This window comes from Heteronotia binoei, chromosome 21 (assembly GCF_032191835.1).
Source record: "Heteronotia binoei isolate CCM8104 ecotype False Entrance Well chromosome 21, APGP_CSIRO_Hbin_v1, whole genome shotgun sequence".
Taxonomy (NCBI): Eukaryota; Metazoa; Chordata; class Lepidosauria; order Squamata; family Gekkonidae; genus Heteronotia; species Heteronotia binoei.
In genome coordinates, this window is record NC_083243.1 from 168,728,449 (window position 1) to 168,745,695 (window position 17,247).

General features: G+C 44.3%; 1 protein-coding gene across 1 annotated transcript in view; it reads right to left on the reverse strand.

Moving 5' to 3' along the window:
* COL18A1 (collagen type XVIII alpha 1 chain) overlaps positions 1-17,247 on the reverse strand; it is a 123,792-nt gene that overhangs the window by 8,036 nt on the left and 98,509 nt on the right. Inside the window, 12 exon segments of the mRNA XM_060261233.1 lie at positions 1,189-1,506; positions 1,888-1,923; positions 3,993-4,121; positions 5,040-5,113; positions 5,197-5,350; positions 7,038-7,160; positions 7,586-7,629; positions 9,966-10,028; positions 11,186-11,228; positions 11,363-11,437; positions 13,261-13,335; positions 14,769-14,822. Coding sequence (XP_060117216.1) covers positions 1,189-1,506; positions 1,888-1,923; positions 3,993-4,121; positions 5,040-5,113; positions 5,197-5,350; positions 7,038-7,160; positions 7,586-7,629; positions 9,966-10,028; positions 11,186-11,228; positions 11,363-11,437; positions 13,261-13,335; positions 14,769-14,822 — 1,188 coding nt within the window.

Consider the following 17,247-nt stretch of genomic DNA (forward strand, 5'->3'; position numbering starts at 1 on the left):
AAAACAGCTCTGGAAAGAGCCCTTCCTCTCCCCCTGTCTTTTACTGAGAGAACTCAAGCCTAAACCACTCTGGTTGCCTCACAACGGCCACAGAGGGCTTTCATTTTTTAAAAGGTACAGGTTCAATCCCTGGCATCTTCAGTTGAAAATATAAGGTAGCAGCTGATGTGAGAAGACTCAGCCTCAGATCCTGAGGACCTGCTGCCAGTCTGCACAGCCAATATTGACCTTGATGGACCAATGGCCAGTAAGCCAGTTTCATGCATTCACCATGTTAAGTGTTTGGGGGGGAGCATCTGAACAATCAGTGGAATATTATTCTATTTCAACATCAGTGAAAATGCTCAGGTTAAACCTGTAAAATACAAATTGATAATTATGATAAATTATGCAAACCCATGACCATGCAAATGTCTCCATATCTAGCTAGAACTAGTGCAGAGCAACTCTACAAGCTACTCCAGGGACTGAAGACGGGGTACCTTTCCTCCTTTCCCATGGTTTCCAAATACATACATATTTATTGTATTTATTTAAATAATAATGCCCTGCCCCTACTTCCAAGGCTGAGGCTAAATTAATGTAGATGAACATAAAGGTGGAAGGAGCCCTTATAAGAACAAACCACACCATCTTCGATTCTAGGGAATGAAACCGAAACGGAATGGAATGTTTCTAATTGTATGAATTTGTATGAAATGTTTTCCATTATTTTATTGCAATTTTATTTTAGCACTATGTTGTTTTAATTGTTGTTAGCCACCCTGAGCCTGTCAGGGGAGGGCGGGATACAAATGTAATAAAATAAAAAAAGTTAGTCTATGAGGTTCCCCACCTTTGGAACCAATTAGGTTCCAAGGATGTGCATCACCAAAACCCAGTTCTCAGGTTTCCTATTTATCTTCATGTTCCCAGTGTATCTCAGGCTATTCTACAGGTTCACAAAACAAGCTAAGAGTATCAGCCTTTGTCCGTTTTCAGGGCCCAAAAGATGTATGGTTCTTATCATGACCCCCAATCTCTGCATACAGGTTTGCTTAATGAAGCCAGCTGCTTTTATGGCGCAACCTTATGGGGCTGATTAAAATAATCACTCTGGAAAGGTAATGTCCTGCAATGCACTATGACAAGAAAAGCATGGTTTCTGCAAGGATAAAGAAGGTATTAAAAAAGGCACAGGGCACTCACAGCAGGCTGGAAGTCATTGTGTGTGTGAACAGCAGAAGGAAGAGTTTCAGACTGGCGGCTGTTGTGGAAGAAGGTGTTCACTTGCTCTTGCTGCTGCTGTGCTCCCTCATGAGGGTGGATGACAGGTTGCTCAGGAAGGCGATGCTGGTTAGCCACACTCTCATCTCCTCTCCAGGGCTTGGCAGTGGAGTAGACACTATGTTCTCGATGAGGATGCAAAGGTAAATGTTGCGGAAATGGGCGCTGGGATCCAGATGATGCTGTGCCCCCACTGTGTGAGTAGTGGATACTTGGAGACCTATCATACACCTCATTGTCCTGGAGTGGAATACAGATCACTGCCCTTAACCTGCTTTCTAAGTGTTCTCACTGCCTGCTTAGAATATGCATTCCCTGCCATCAAGCAGAAGAAATCATGCCCAACCTATATCTTTTGCAGTTCACAGCACAATGCAGCTCCACAATCAGCAATGTCAAGCGATGTCAACATAGTATGCTCCATCAGCTAACGACTCAGTAGAGCCAGCTAAAGTCCTTAATAGTACACCAGAGAACAAATCATTCAACGTTTACTTTCTGTGGATAGCATAGTCTATATGGGTTCTATTTTGATCGACCAAGACAAGTCCTGGCAAATTTAGGAGATTCCAAACTAGTCCCCCTCTATGGTACAATGCTAGAAAATGCTATTTGACTTACCAGACCAGGACCAGAGAGGGAGATTCTTTCCTCAAGCTGAAATTAAATCAGGACAATTGCTTTAGGCTACATTTCACATTTATGTAACAACAGTAAAGTGTTCAAAATGCTTCAAAATACCTAAGTTCAGTAACCCTGTTAAGGGAGAATATTATCACTGTATTGCAGAAGAACAGTCTTGAAGCACGGGATGCATTGACTTTGCAGAAACTAAGTAAGTCTGACCTGGCCAATACCTGGACGGAGGACCACTAAGAACCCTGTGCATGCTGTCTTGAGTTCCATGAAGAAAGAAGGAATGACACCTTGCCCAAGATCACCTAATGAATTCTGGGCCGAGCTGAGATTTGAACTAGAAGCTTCAAAGCTCAGGATGAATTTTTTTCACATTCATATACAATTAGAGAAAGGAAAGCTTCCAGAAGGTTCAACCTCTTGTCTAAAATCGCAACAAAATTTAAAACTGCTTCAGTATCATTTTTCTCATTTGTCAGCTTACTCTACACAAAAGTATATTGGCTACAATGGAATGCTAAGCCCTTGCCAGACTTCAATGAGGAGGGATACCAGACTTGGATCACAAGAGCTGCAGGAAGGTTTTTAATTGGGCTTCAGCTTGGGTTGAAGCAAGAACCTCAAGCTGAGGGGAAAGAAGGTTCTTGGTGAAGTGGAGAGGAGAGTCTCTTATAGTCTATCCTGTAGACATTCAAACCCCCTCCTCAATACATTCTGGGACATAATTCCAGCACTTCAAGTCTGAGGGAAAATCTTTAGCTGGCAAACATCACACCAGTCTCACAATAATAAATAAACATTTGAACGCCTCTTCTAAATAACACGAGTGAGATCCCTGATGTTCTGGTGGTGCAATCCTTCTCAGAGTTACTAAAAACTAAGCCCACTCAAATCAACAGAATTACACTGAAGTAACTATGCATTGGATTGGACTATAAAACACTTAACCATGCCTCAGCAACATGGGAAAAGTGACATCTAAAAGTAACCTTCAAAGCAGTGAAGGGAGAACAAAATAGGTGGGAGGGAGTTAAAGACTGGCAAACTAAATTAAGGAACAAACAGACATTTTAACCACTTTGAACAGGCTGCCAGGAATAAGTGGTCCTCCATCAATTGCATGATTTTGACAGAGACCTTTCTTAAAAGGCATGCTGTAGGTATGGCACTAAAACAACAGTAACTTTGTTGCTTTTAAATTGTGATGAATTTCATTGTGGTTTCTAAACCTCCTTGAGCTAAGAAAAAAGTGAGAAGCAAATATCTTACATTTTAATACCTACCCATAGCCCCCATCTACAGATAGCTAAATTTGTGGTGCATGCACAGCCCAGAGAAGCCCCTGAATTGTGGTGGGCCTGGTGCAAAAGTGGGGAGGGGAAGGAATCCCCCCCCCATGCGAGTATCACAAGCCCACATTTCAGTGGCTGCCAGACAATGCTGTGGGGAGGGGGAAGGAAGCCTGGGCAAGTCCACCCAGAGTGGCCCTGGGCACGTTGCCAAGAGAGGGGAGAGGGCAAAGGAAGTCTTGGCGAGCCTACCAGAGCAGCTCCAGGTGTGCTGCAGAGAGGGGGGGGGAGGGGGAGTGGGCAGTGGGCCCAGCAGCAGCAGGGAAGCCTGGGGGCTGCTGCAGGCCCAGTGAGAAAGTGGGGGGTGATAGGATTCCCCCCCATAAGTATCACAGGCCACACTTGTCTTAATTAATATATAGAGAAAGGTCAGCTCTGCGATACATGGGAAAGTGGTTATGTTTATCTGTTTAGCTATTTATAGCCTGTTTTTTTTCTCAACAAGGATTCAATACAGCTTACAAAAATTCACCCTCTTCCATTTTAGCCATCAATAACCCTGTGAGGTAGGCTAGGCTGAGAGCATGTGACTGGCCCAAGGTCATAAAGCAAGCTTCCATGGCAGAGTGGGGATCTGAATCTGGGTCTTCCAGAGCCTAATCTGGCTTTCTGACCACTACACCACACTTCATTAATCTAGTTCTGCATTAATCTGAATGCCTCTCTCACTCCACTGTGACAGGGCAGCCAGTATATATACAGCATTATCCACCAAGACTGTTGTCACCAAAGGGAACTCACAAGGATTCTCCTGAAACCACTGCGGACACGGATGTAGAGTTCTTCTCTATCCCGGATGAAAAGGAACTGCCCTTCAGACACTTCGTGAGCTCTGCTCATCATGCTCTGATAGGTTGGCAAGATTCGCAGCTGCAGGGGGGGAAATCATTTGACAAAAGGGAAACATATCACACCTTTGTTGTTCACGGATTTGGCCAAAGCTCTAAATTATAATACTACTTATGTCTCAATTTGCAAACTTTGGCTTTATCTAAGGAAGGTAAAACCACAATATAAAGTACAAGGGGTTCTCTAATAGTTAACTAAAGTTTTAAGAACTCTAGCAATGCCCAGCTAGAACAGATCAGCATCTTTCCTTCGCACAGTGGCCAACAAAAAAGGTACAGAGGCCTTCCCTGATGTTGTCTCCTAGCAGTGGTACTCAAAGCTCTGGATGTGGGGGCTCTATGCTAGTGGTTATCACTATGTCCACTGGCAGTGAATTCCACAATTTAATTACTAATTAACAACACTCAGGGCTTTTTTTCAGCAGGAACGTACAGGAAAGCAGTTCTGGGTAGCTTGGTGTCAGGGGGTGTGGCCTAATATGAAAACGTGTCCCTGCTGAATTCTTTCTACAAAAAAAAGCCCTGTGTGAAACAAGGGTGACATCAGGGGTGTGGCCTAATAAGCAAATGAATCCCTACTGGGCTTTTCTACAAAAAAAGCCCTGACAATATTTCATTTTCTCCTTCCTTGCCAATCTACACTTCATTGGTATCCCCTGAGTTCTACTATTACGGGAGAGCAAAAGAAAACACTCTCTTTAAATCTAGTGTTCCCTTCTATCAGCCACCTCAAGAAATGTTGTTAGAGCAGCATGGCAACTGTTGCTATGATTTAAAAAAAAAATCAAATCTAGCTCCTAGTATTTGTATTTGCAGATGATGCTTTAGCAATCACCTTGCCATTCCACTTACAGAAATGTAGCCCACCAAACAAGTACGGCTGTCTTTTACATCAGTTGCCTCCCATGGTGGAGAATGTCTGAAAAGGCCACTTCCTTACCCCTGAAGATGTATCACCAATGCCTGGAGGTCCCGGTGGTCCGGGTGGCCCTGGTGGTCCAGGAATACTAATAGCTGAAAAAGATAAAGGACTTAACCCAATGGAGCAGGGCTACTTACAAGATGCAGGGGGAAAAGCACCACACACACATACTCACATTGCCTATGGGGACCTGGAAAAGAAAGGGGACCAGGAGATCCAGCAGGACCCGGAGGACCAGGAGGCCCTGGTCGCCCCTCAAATCCTGCACCAGGAGGTCCCTGCGGTCCAGGGGGGCCAGGTGGTCCCCTAACACTGTCCCCTTTTGGCCCCTGAAAAAAAGGAATCATGAACACATTATTAGAAGCAGAAAGAGCTAATGGTTCGACCTTTTGCCCAAGGGCAAGGTCATCAGCCCACCTAATCAGTCTAAGCCAGGTGTTGAATTCATTTGTTGTGGGGGCTGGATCTGACATAAATGTCAGTGTGTCAGGCCAGGTACTGGAGATATAACCTCTATAAAGGACACAGGCAATTAAAAATATTATTTCTACTCAAAATACAAGCATGATTTAAACACTAGCACTCTTACAGTATTTCCTTAAAATATCTCCCTTATGCCCACTTTCCCACTTCCCGTTACTCACTAGCACTGGGACAGAATACAGGAAAATAATGCCTCTATCATCCGGCAATAAAGGTAATGATCAGCTGCTCTTCAGCTGGATAAGAGCACTGAACAGGCAGTTTCCAGCCCATGGGCCATATATTTGACACTCGTGGTCTAAACAGTTAATTGCCTCCAAGCTAAATGCATGCTTCAAACCTCTCTTTTTGTCCTACTGTTCCTCCTCCAAAACATTCCCTCATGTTCTGAAATCCTAGGCACCTCTGGTGTACAGAGGATGGGAGATCACAGTTTTTATTCTTGCTTGGATCCCATACCCAGAAGCATCCTCCCTCTAGTAATTTCTGTCTATGGGCCAGGCAGCTACCCAAAGACCAAAGTTATAACTAGGGGTGTAGCCAGAATTTTTGGGGTAAGGGGGCTTTTTGAAAAGTTAGGGGGGCCTTCAGAAGAAGCTGCTGCTACCACTACCACACCCACATGGCTTCCTTCCCCTCCCTCTGGCAAGAGGGAGTCTCCAGGGCTGCCTCCCCTCCAGGCTGGGGCTGCGAGAGGCCACACCCCCCCCTCCAGCTGCAGGCTGCCGGGGGCTTTCATGAGAAGGATGTCACTGCACTGGCCAGGAGAGGAGGGAGGTGCACAGCTGCTGTCTTAACTCACATCCTTTGGGCTGCTTTCTAGGCTGTTATGCCTCCCTGGAGAATGAGACAACCCCCCCCCAACCCCCCGAATGCCAGCAGCTCTCAGCAGAGTGCAGGAGGCCTGCCCTTTTGTCCAGTGGGGCAGGGCTTGGCAGCGGGCCACCTTGGGAAGGCATGACTGCATGCCGGAGCTCTGTGGGGGGCATGGCCAGGCTGTCAGCCTTGGGGCAGGGAGGGAGGGAGGCCAGGCCAGCCACATAGCTTGAGGGAGAACAGCTTGGGGGTGGGGCTGTACACTCTGCAGGTGCTCAGAGGAGCTTGGAGCACCACTTCTCTCCTTCCTCCCTTGGTTCTTGTGTCTGGACTGCAATGCCCGCTTGGGCAGCAGCTCCTCCTTCCCTCTGGCCACACTCACAGACTGGCTAATGGCAGCCTTGGGAGGTGTGGGCTGGCATGGTGGTGGCAGCAGGGCCCCAGACACTGTGCAATGCCATATACATCACCTCTTGCCCTCAGGGAGCCCTAAGTCTGGTTGGAGGCCCTGAGTTGGGGCACTGAAGTCAGGGGTGTGGCCCCCAGAGGGGCCCCCCATGGCTATGGGCCTGATTATAACCTTCTGCTGCTCTTCCTTCTCAGCCCACCCCACATAAATTGCCATCCACACAAGGTGAGCTCCTTCACCTTGGAATGCTAGACATTAACCAGGCGTTGGCTTTCACCCTTCTTATTATGTATTGTGGGAGATCTCACCGGAAGGCCAGGATATCCTGGAGGACCTGGAGGTCCTGCGGCGCTTGATCCGAAGAATCCTCCACCTCCGGGCTCACCCTTTTCACCTTTTGCCCCAGCGTCCCCTCTTTCCCCCTTTTCTCCCTGTAGAAAAGTATTAAGTAGACAAACAAACAAATTACACCCACCAACTCAATCACCCAAATTATAGGTGTATCCTTCTAGAGTAGTTTTAGGAGTAAACAAAATTATCCTTCCAGCTAGCAACACAGAACTAAGTGCCATAGAGTTCAGACTTCAAGTGCTAAACTCGAAAGCTGCCAGTGGCAGGAGGCCTGATGCCAGCGATACACAGAGGCTCAAGAGCCGCCAGACACTCTTCTGAGCACTGTTCCACAATACAACTGCAGTGGCATTCAAGTGGGCAAAACCCTCATCCAGTGGGGGATTTTCATTGACAGCATAGTACTTAAACTTGTCATTTCCCTAAACCGATTCCTCTCCCAGAGATCCTCCATACATGGACTCTTTAAGAGCCTACACAGTCTTCCCAAAGGATGAGAACTTACCCTAATTGTGGAGCCAAATAAGCTGAGATCATAAGGGAATTGGCCTTGCAAACAAAGAGATGGAGAAAAATTAGATGTTTCTAACAGCCAAGAATGCTCTCCGCTTAGGATCTTGCTTCCTTTGCAATCCTTGGCATTCAAGGCACAATTCAAACATTTGAGATTGTTTTAAACCAGGGATGCTGAATTCATTTGTTATGAGGGTCAAATCTGTCATAAATGGGACCTTGTCAGGCCGGGCCATGTGTGCCATAAAATGTAATGCCAGGTAGCGGAGATATAAACTTTATAAAGGACACCGACAAACACAAAGATTTTTTTTAAACTTAAAATAAAACATGCTTAAAACATTAGTACTCATTGGTTTTAAAGATGCTTTCTCTGTATCTCTCCTGTGTGATCCAGGGAACTGGGCAAAGGAAGCTCTGGCTCTTTCCTTCCTTCCTTCCACAGGGGACCGGGAGGAGCCTCAGCCAATAGAAAGAAGAGAGGCTTGGCGCAGTAGCTCTGCTGTGCGATTGAGAGAGCCTGGCAAAGCAAGCTATCCCTCCGCTTCCTCTCCAAGAGAGGAGCCTCAGCCAAGAAAATATAATAAAATAATTAAATAATAATTTTGCTATGTTATTAGCATATAAATTCATTACTATACAAAATTGGCCTGCATGAAAAGGGCTTTAATGCTCTTGAGCGTAAGAGTTTGGAAGGGAAAATACAGGAAATATAAGTGACCATTTTGTTAACAGTGAACTTTATTAAGAAGAAAACTATATGGAAATATTTTTAAATAAAATTAAACACTTTAAATGTAACAATTTACAATTTGTCAGCCTTTTTAATGTTAGTATAAAGTAATTCCTAAAGTACTGTCTAGTGTTCACCGTTTTTGAATAACTATATGGCTTAAATTCTTTTTAAAAAATTAATATTATTTACTTATTTTGTTATTAAAAATAAAAACCATAAGATAATAAAGCCATAAGATAACATTAAAATAAGTTGATTTCCTAGCTCAATTTCCCTTTACTTGTATTTTAAGAAATACATTGTGGTACACCCAGTGACCATGACAAAAGACTACCTAACTCTAATAGTAAAAGCAACAATTATTTAACAACAACAACAACTCAGAAATTATTCTTCATTGCAAATTAGCCAGTCTCCTTAAGTAATTAAGTTTATCTTCCACCTGCTCATATTGCTGTACAGAAGTGGCAACCATGTCATGTAGTGCCTCATATTTCCTTTTTTTCACCTCTAGGTGATCTGCCTGTGTATTAGCCAGGGTTTGTTTGTGGCAAGCCAGGTTCCTTTACAATCCACCAAATACATGAATAGCATAGCAAAATTATTATTTAATTATACCTGATAAAATCACAACACAAATTGTTGCATGTGAGTATGACATAAATATAGGTAATACCCAAGGGTCATTTCATAGAAAAAGAAGTTCTGGAGCTCATTAGCGTATTTACATAACTTATTTGCATATTCCACACACCCTTGACATCACCGGAAGGTGTACAAAATTATATCTGCTCAGCATCTATCTTAAAATGCTTCTTTAATTATACTTGTCACAATAAAAACTTACTCCCATCATACTTTTTAAATTGCTTTCTCATACATGGCCACAGTGGCATGAGGAAGATTTCCATCTGTCTGTTTTGGTTATTTCCCCATTTTTTGTGGGGGGAAATATTAGAAAGTTTGTCAAATCTTAAGAGTTCAGCAAAATTCTCACAGGGGGTCTGAACAATGAAGCCCAGAAGCAAGTATTTGGGGGAGGGGGGGAGAAAGAAAGAGCACAATAAAATTTAGAGGTTCTGGAGCTTCATTCCTGTGAGCTCCTGCCCAAAATGAGGCCTGGTAATACCTGTTCATTCTCATAAATGAATGGTTATCCACAATTATAAATATCTATGGTGCTTTACGTGGTATTTTTCCATGTGGGCTTTTTTCCATGTGGGCTTATTTCCATGTGGGCATTTTTCCTGTGAGCATTTTTGACCATGGGGGTTTTTCTGTGAGCTTTTTTTCTGTGGGCTTTTTTTTTTTTAAATATAAAAGCTTTATTGATATAAAGTTCAAGGTACAAAGGTGGTAGTACATCAGCAGATGCATAGCATATACCAATATATAGTGAGGAAGTGGATACATACAATGTTAACCATTAAAAAACTAATTACAACAGTAGTTGGCTGTGGGCTTTCTTCCAGTTATCCTGCAGAAGGAGACACTGCAGCTCCAAAAGGCTTGATCAAATGAGCCAAGGCACAAGTGACTTTCCTGCCTATGCAAACTCCTGAAGCTATTATAAGCTTTGGTGTGCGTAGGTAAAAGGTGGAAACTGAATGGAAGTGTCAGGTGGAAGGAATCTTACCTGATGGCCCTGGAGGTCCCATCTCGCCTTTTTCTCCCTTCTCACCAGGAGCACCATGGTAGCCTGAAAGAGGACACCAACATAATGTCGGACAACATCCAAGAGCTTGCAAGGAGACACAGCTCACCAGTACAGTAAGGAACAAGGGACTGGATGCAACACACAGCAGAGCCCAAAATCACTCTGGTACTGCTAAGGAAGAACTGCATATATTAAATACCATGCAAACATGCACTGAATTCCAAACTGTAGCCCAGTTCAGCAACGCATTTAAAGTAAGAAGAAACATAAATATTCTTAAAACCTTCTGGACAGGAACAATGCCATTGCTCTGTGGAACTGACTGCTGACACTGAACTATAATGCTTAAAAAAAGTGTTAATAGCTACTCAAGATGTTTCTAAGCACCCAGAAGGCATCTATTTGTCCTCTCTTTTGCTGATTCATCCATCAGCATAAGTGTAGGGCATAGCGTAGGCAAGTACCCAATTCACACATTTCCACTTTTAAATCCAATTCTACTGCCTCTTTCATTTGCAAGCAGGGCCGGCTCGCCCACTAGGCAAAGCAGGCAATTGTCTAGGGCGCCATGAGAGATTGCTGAATTGGGCCTTCCCCATATTCAAGGCAAATGCCTTGTTTCCCACCCACCCACCCACCCCCGCTTTGCAGTGCTGCCACCTCTTCCTTCCCCCCTTCCCTTCTGTGCTGCCGGGAAGGGGTGGTGAAGTGCAGCTTTCCGGCCTCTTTAAAGCCCCCCCGCCACTGATTAGCTGATCAGTGGTAAAATGCTGCTGCCATGGCTGCAGCCCCCCCCTCCCCTTCTGCGGTGGCGTCGTGCTCCACCGCCTGCCCCTCCTCCCCCCACCACGCTGAGCACCGCTAGAACTGGCCCTACTCTTAGAAGAGGCCTGCACCTCTCAGTGTTCTCCAAGGAGAATGCTGAGAGGCCAGCCGAGTCTAAGGGTAGGGCTGATTCTAGCCATGCTCAGTGCATTGGGAGTGGCGGCAGCATAGCGTGGTGGTGCCACAGAAGAGAAGGGAGAGGAGGGGGCAGCCACAGCAGCAGCGTTTGACCGCTGATCGTGGAGGGGGGGGCACGGTAGGTGGCGTCTGCCTCCATGTGCCCTAAGGCCAGCCCTGTTTGCAAGAGATTCACCTCTGAAATTTGATGGGAAAAGCCATCCCATCCCACCCTGCCCTTTAATCCAGCTCCTTACCAGGCAGTCCTGGAGGTCCAGGAGGGCCCATCTCACTAAATGCCTGAAAGTTTAAAAATAACATTGTAATAAAATGTGTAATCCCCGGCATCCTTTAGACCACCACATTTCTGGCCCTAAACACAGCGTACCCCTGCTTTCCCCCAGTAAATGAAATGCACATAGGCCAATACTCACATTATTGTCATAAACAGGCACTATGCTGCCCGGAGGTCCTGGAGGCCCAGGTGGCCCAGGAAGACCCGGAAGACCCTAGAGAGAGCAGGACAAATGCAAGAATAAAAATCCAAACTCTATCCACAAGGCTGCCGATGTTTCACAGATACAGATAGCCTGCACACCTAACAGACAGACAAACTGCTGTGCATTCAGCATGCTTCCATAATTTGTTCTTGTAGTCTACAGGTTAGAATAAGCATCATTTTGCCATAAGTCAAAAGTGAAAAAGAGCAAAGCCAAAGGCTAGGGACTACAGCAAACTGGCCCCAGGACTGATTCAGCAATAGTGGATGTCAAAGCAAAACAGCTCATGAGCCATGTTCAGAGATGAAACTCAGTTAATGTTTTGTCATGCTAAACATACCAAAAATTAGTTAATTATTAATTATGCAGACAATTCTGTACAACAGGGCAGGGTAGCTCCATCATAGCAGGATGGTTCCCTGCAACACACATTTTATTCCTATCCCATTGCTTTTCTGATGGCTTGTCTATATATTTCTATTTTCCATTGAACACTGGGTTGGTAGCCTCTACCTCTATGAAAGCCAGTCACCACACCTCTTTCCATGTACAGTTCTGAAAAATGTTTAGTTTATTCATGGATGGCACCTTTGACATTTGCAGACATGAAGCCCACAAAGGAATTTGAATGCAAAGCGTTTGAACATGTAGGAGAAAACACAATGGAGCTGGGTGAGAGAAGCCCATAGTATTTGAGGCAGTAAAAGAATATAGTACCAAAGTGACATAAGCATGATTAAAGTTAACAGCAAGGTGTTCTTGGTGCTTAAGGTGTTCTTTGAGCTTCTGAATAATTGTGTTTGCAATGTCTGTGCTGCTTCTGAAAGCAGTCACCCTTTTTGCAGTATGTTCAGGTGGCAGTGGCTGGGGAGAAGCGGGACAACCAGAAGAGCATGGGGCTGCCCTTGCCCACCTGCTGGCCACAGTACCCTGCTGGGCACCCAGGCCCTGGCAGGGGCAGCCCTACTCTGCTCCTCCTCACTGTGACCCAGCAGGCCCTAGCTAGGAAATTTTCAGTGGGGGGGGGGGCACTGGGGACACTGATAGGGCCCCCCAAAAGTCACTAATATAAAAAATCTGTTGGGAAGGTCCTCAGAGGGAGCCCCCTCCCCCCAGGAACAACAGAGGCTGGAAGAGTCGATGTTGAGTCAACGTAGGGGCTGATCTGGCGCACCTCAGTGGCAAGATGCTGGCAGCAGCAAGAGGAGGAAAGGAAGAAACAACATTGCTACTACTGGAGCTATCTGCCACCACTACTGCCTCCACTACCACCAGCTCCTCCTTCTAAGGGACTAGCTCCTCACCAGCTGCCCATGCCTGCTCCCCCACCTTGACAGCCTGGTGCTTGCCCCCTCCTCCTTGGTGGCCTGGGCGCACGTGCAACAGGTGAGGCTGAGGAGAAGTGGTGGACTGCAGAAGGACACACTGCTCCAGGTGCTGCTAGTCGCTGAGCCAGGCTCTGCCTGTGGCATCAATGTCTGGGTTCTACGTCGGGCAAGTCTTTTTCTCCCAGCTTCTGTTGTTCCTGTGGGGAGGGGGCTCCCTCTGAGGGCCTTTCCAACAGATTTCTTTTATTTTAGTGACATTTGGGGGGCCCTATCACTGTCCCCAGTAAACCCCCCCCACACACACACACTGAAAATTTCCTAGCTAGGGGCCTGACCATTGCCCTCTGTGGAGATCCAAATTGGTTTTGCCATCTTTAGTTGCCATTGTTAATGGTTAAAGTTAGTAACTATAGGTGTTACTGAAGAACAGTTAGCAACAAAACTACCACACAAGTCCTCAATATGAACTGTATTGTCAGATGGGTGTCCCAGTTTTATACTCACCCTTAAGCCCAACCCTCCACTTGAGTCTGCTGGGTCACCTTTTTCTCCTTTCAACCCATTCATGCCAGGCCGACCCTGCAAAGAACAAGCAGCAGCTAAATCAACTGAATGGTTCCCACAGCCCTGATGTGGGACAAGTGTATCAGCGAAAGCAGAGCACCTGGCATCTTTCTCTCTCAGAAAGAGGAGGTCTGAGAGCTTATAGGTCTCTTGGGAAGAGAGCAGAAGAGAAGAGGGTAGACTCTACATATCCTCTGACAGGGCTATTTTTGTAGAAAAAAGCCCAGCAGGAACTCATGTGCATATTAGGCCACACCCTCTGCTGCCAAGCCAGCTGGAACTGCATTCCTGTGCATTCCTGCTCAAAAGAAACTCCTGTCCTCTGATAACTACAACTAGAAGAGAAACCAAACCACCAAGCACATTCTATATTAAGTTGCTCTAGACAGGACATTTTGCAAAAACCCCCCAAAAACAGAAGATCCCAATTAGAATGAAGGCCTCAGAGTCATAAGGGAGCAAGCTTGAAATCAGGTTTTGTTTACCTTTTTTTTTTTTTTTAAGCAATGCCACTTTAAAAAAAATAGTGTAAAATAATGACCTATTAGAATAGCAAAGGTGATCAAATATTGCAACATGCATATAATATTTTGTGATTTTTTTCCTATGCTTTCCTTTAGTGAACCAATGTCCTGGTAGGAATTTAATACAAAGCAGAGATCATCACACTTTCTTCCATTCTTTCTGGTGATTCATTATATTGACAATGCTTTTGTATATGTTAACATTATTTTTTTAAACCCTCTTTACTGGTTCAACATACGTCTGGTACTGATAAAAATCCTCCAAGTCTCATGAGTCCTCTTTGGCCATCCTTTCCTCTTCCCCAAAACAAGAGAGCCCTGATTCCATGCAGTCACTTTCCAGCGTAGGATCCAGACCACTTTCTTACTGGGAATATCAGCTTTTGCCCTGCAGTTTTCCCATTAGTTGACTGTCTTTGTCCAGCCATGAAGCAACCTCTTTCCAAAAGCACCCCTCTAATCTCCACAAAACTACTTTGCACAGTTACATTCACACATCCTCTTCTGCAGCTTCCAAGGAATTATTCTCTTGGTCACCCCACAGCTTGGTTACAGGTTACAACACCGTTGCAGGAGCAATCTATCATACCCAGAAGGATGCCAGTTGTCTATTTACACCCTTTGATTCTGACCTCATCTTGACAACCCCAGCCTTCTTATCTCAGGCAGCCCCTAAAGCCAGAACCATGGTACAGCACTTTCTATGTTGCACACTAAAAAGAGTACAGATACAGGAATGGTATATGAAAGCAGCATAAGGCCTATAGATATCACTAGTTTCGACAGACTCCCCTCTAACCACCACCTTGTGGAGAAAGCAGCAGTTGTTACAACTTACTGCAGTATAAGTACAATCAACTCTATTATTCTTGCTCTCTTAATAACAACACACGCTAGAAGAAATAATAATAAACAAAGTCTTACAGGTCGTCCCGGAAAGCCAATTTCTCCTTTCTGTCCATGTCGGCCAGGTGGCCCCTAGAAGGAAAAGAAAGGAATAGAGAACTAGGTAAGAAAAGGCACGTGAGTCTCTGAGAGGCTTTAATATTGTTTGCTGCTACAGGGCTCAGAATTACAAACATTTCCTAAGCAGTCTTACGAAAATGGTCATACAAAACCACTACTGGTGATGTGAGCATAGCACAATATGAAGAAGTTTTTAATTATAAAAGGCTTAACGACAATTTGAGTGAACAGATGACTTCCACCGTGAGAACTGTTTATTGTTCATTAATCTTCACAAAGATAGACAAGAGACAAAAATAAAAGGTGACAGAAATAACATCAGAAGTCTAAATGCCACATTCCAGTGATATGCACATACAAAGAGAACTATTATAATAGCCAGTGTAAAGAAACAGAATTGAAAAACAAAAAGAAAGAGCAAGAGATCTGTTTCACAAAATCCAAATAATCAAAGAGAAATTTAAGCCACAGCTAGCCATACTGAAAAATCAACACAGAACTACATTAACTGAACAGGACAAAATAAAGAAAAATGTGAACAAGGCACTGAAGAATTATACAAATGAGACAAAAAGATGACAGATTCCTTCCAAAAAGAATCTTTTGGAGAAGAACCTGAACTTTTAGAAAATAGAGTGAAAAGAACTTGAGAGAAAGAAATTACCAGGAGTGGATGGGACAGCAATAGACCTATTTCAAGTTACAGAAATTGAGTCCATCAGAATCTTAACAGGAATATATGCCAATAAATATTCTAGAAAACAAAACAATGGGCCATACACTGGAAATATTCAATCTACATTCCAATTCTAGAAAAGGAGACGTCAAAAACTGCAGCAACTCTATCAGATCATTGCATTAATTTCAGTGGCCTCCCTGATGGACCTTCTGATGGCACTTGGTTTTTTGGCCACTGTGTGACACAGAGGGTTGGACTGGATGGACCATTGGCCTGATCCAACATGGATTCTCTTATATTCCTATGTTCCCATGACTAAAGCGATGCTCAAAATTTTACAAACAAAGATGATTACCAGATATGGAACAAGAAATGTCAGATGTTCAAGCTGGATTCAGAAAAGGAACAAGCACTAGAGATCATATTGCAAATTTACATTGGTTTAGGTTTGCCAGTCCCAGCAGGGGATCCCATGGTTTTGCAGGCTCCCCCACCTCAACAGCCACCATGTGCCTTTAAACCTCAGCAGGCTTAGAAGACGCTTGCAACTGTTTGTGTGTGCCTTTAAATCTCAGCAGCAAGAAAGCAGGGGGCAGAGAAAGCAGGCAGAGCCACGAGTGTGTGAAGCTGTGAGAAAAGCAGAGAGCAGAGTCCCCTCTGTTTTGAATTTGCTTCAGAAGTCGTTTCTATAGTAAAATGGAAAGGAAAGAGATAGCTAGAACCTGATTATGGGATGGAGGAAAACTCCACCCCCTAGGCTATGTTCCTGTCTGAAGAAGCTGGTTGAAATACAGCAGATTGTTACATTCAGCAAATCCAGTGAGTAAATTGCCCCAGTGAGATCACAAAAGTGTGAACTTGCAAGCTCTGTTTATTTTGGCTGCTTTGTGAGTGTGTGTGCTTGTCCCTTTAAAAAGCCTTGCTTGGAAATGCTTCAAAAGGCTGACAAGGGGACTTGTGGGGGTATGACAAATTTCACTTTCATTTAGTGCAAGTGCAGCTGCCAGGGTAGGCAAAAATAGAGGATGTGGAAATGAAGATTGTATTTAGGGGAGCTGCACTGCTGTATATTTATTTATTTAAGGAGTGGGAAAGTCTCCTGGCTCCACTCCTAAAGTCCCCAGATGTTTCCCGAGTTGGACCTGGCAACCCTATGTTGGTTACTGGAGTATACAAGAGAATTTCAGAACAAAATCAACTTGTGTTTCACAGATTACAGCAAACTTTTGACAGGATGGATCAAGAAAAGCTGTGGATTGTTTTAAAAGAAATGGATGTGCCACAACATCTGATTGTTTTGATGTGCATCCTGCACTCTGGACAAGAGGCTACTGCTAGGAGAAAATGTAGAGAAACAGAGTGGTTCCTGATTGACAAAGGCGTCAGACAAGGATGCAAAAATGTTCTATTTCTAAAAGTTATAGAAAGCAAAATAATTAAAATTCCAGTACATTCTCTATTAAGAGCAAAAAAAATTGAACAAAACTAACTCACTACATAATACATAGGCTATCTTCTGGGAAGATGGTAAATATTCAGCGAGCAATCTGATCATAGTGAGTAGAAGTTCTCCCTGTCTCTTTGATATCTTTGCAGACAATATCAAAAGGAAATCTAGATTAGATTTAGATGGTGGAGTGAAAATTGGTGGAAGGAACATTAACAGTTTAAGATGTGCAGATGACACCACATTACTGGCAGAAAATAGTACCTGAAACCACTTGTGATGCAATTCTACCTCGAGGTTAACTTGAGTAT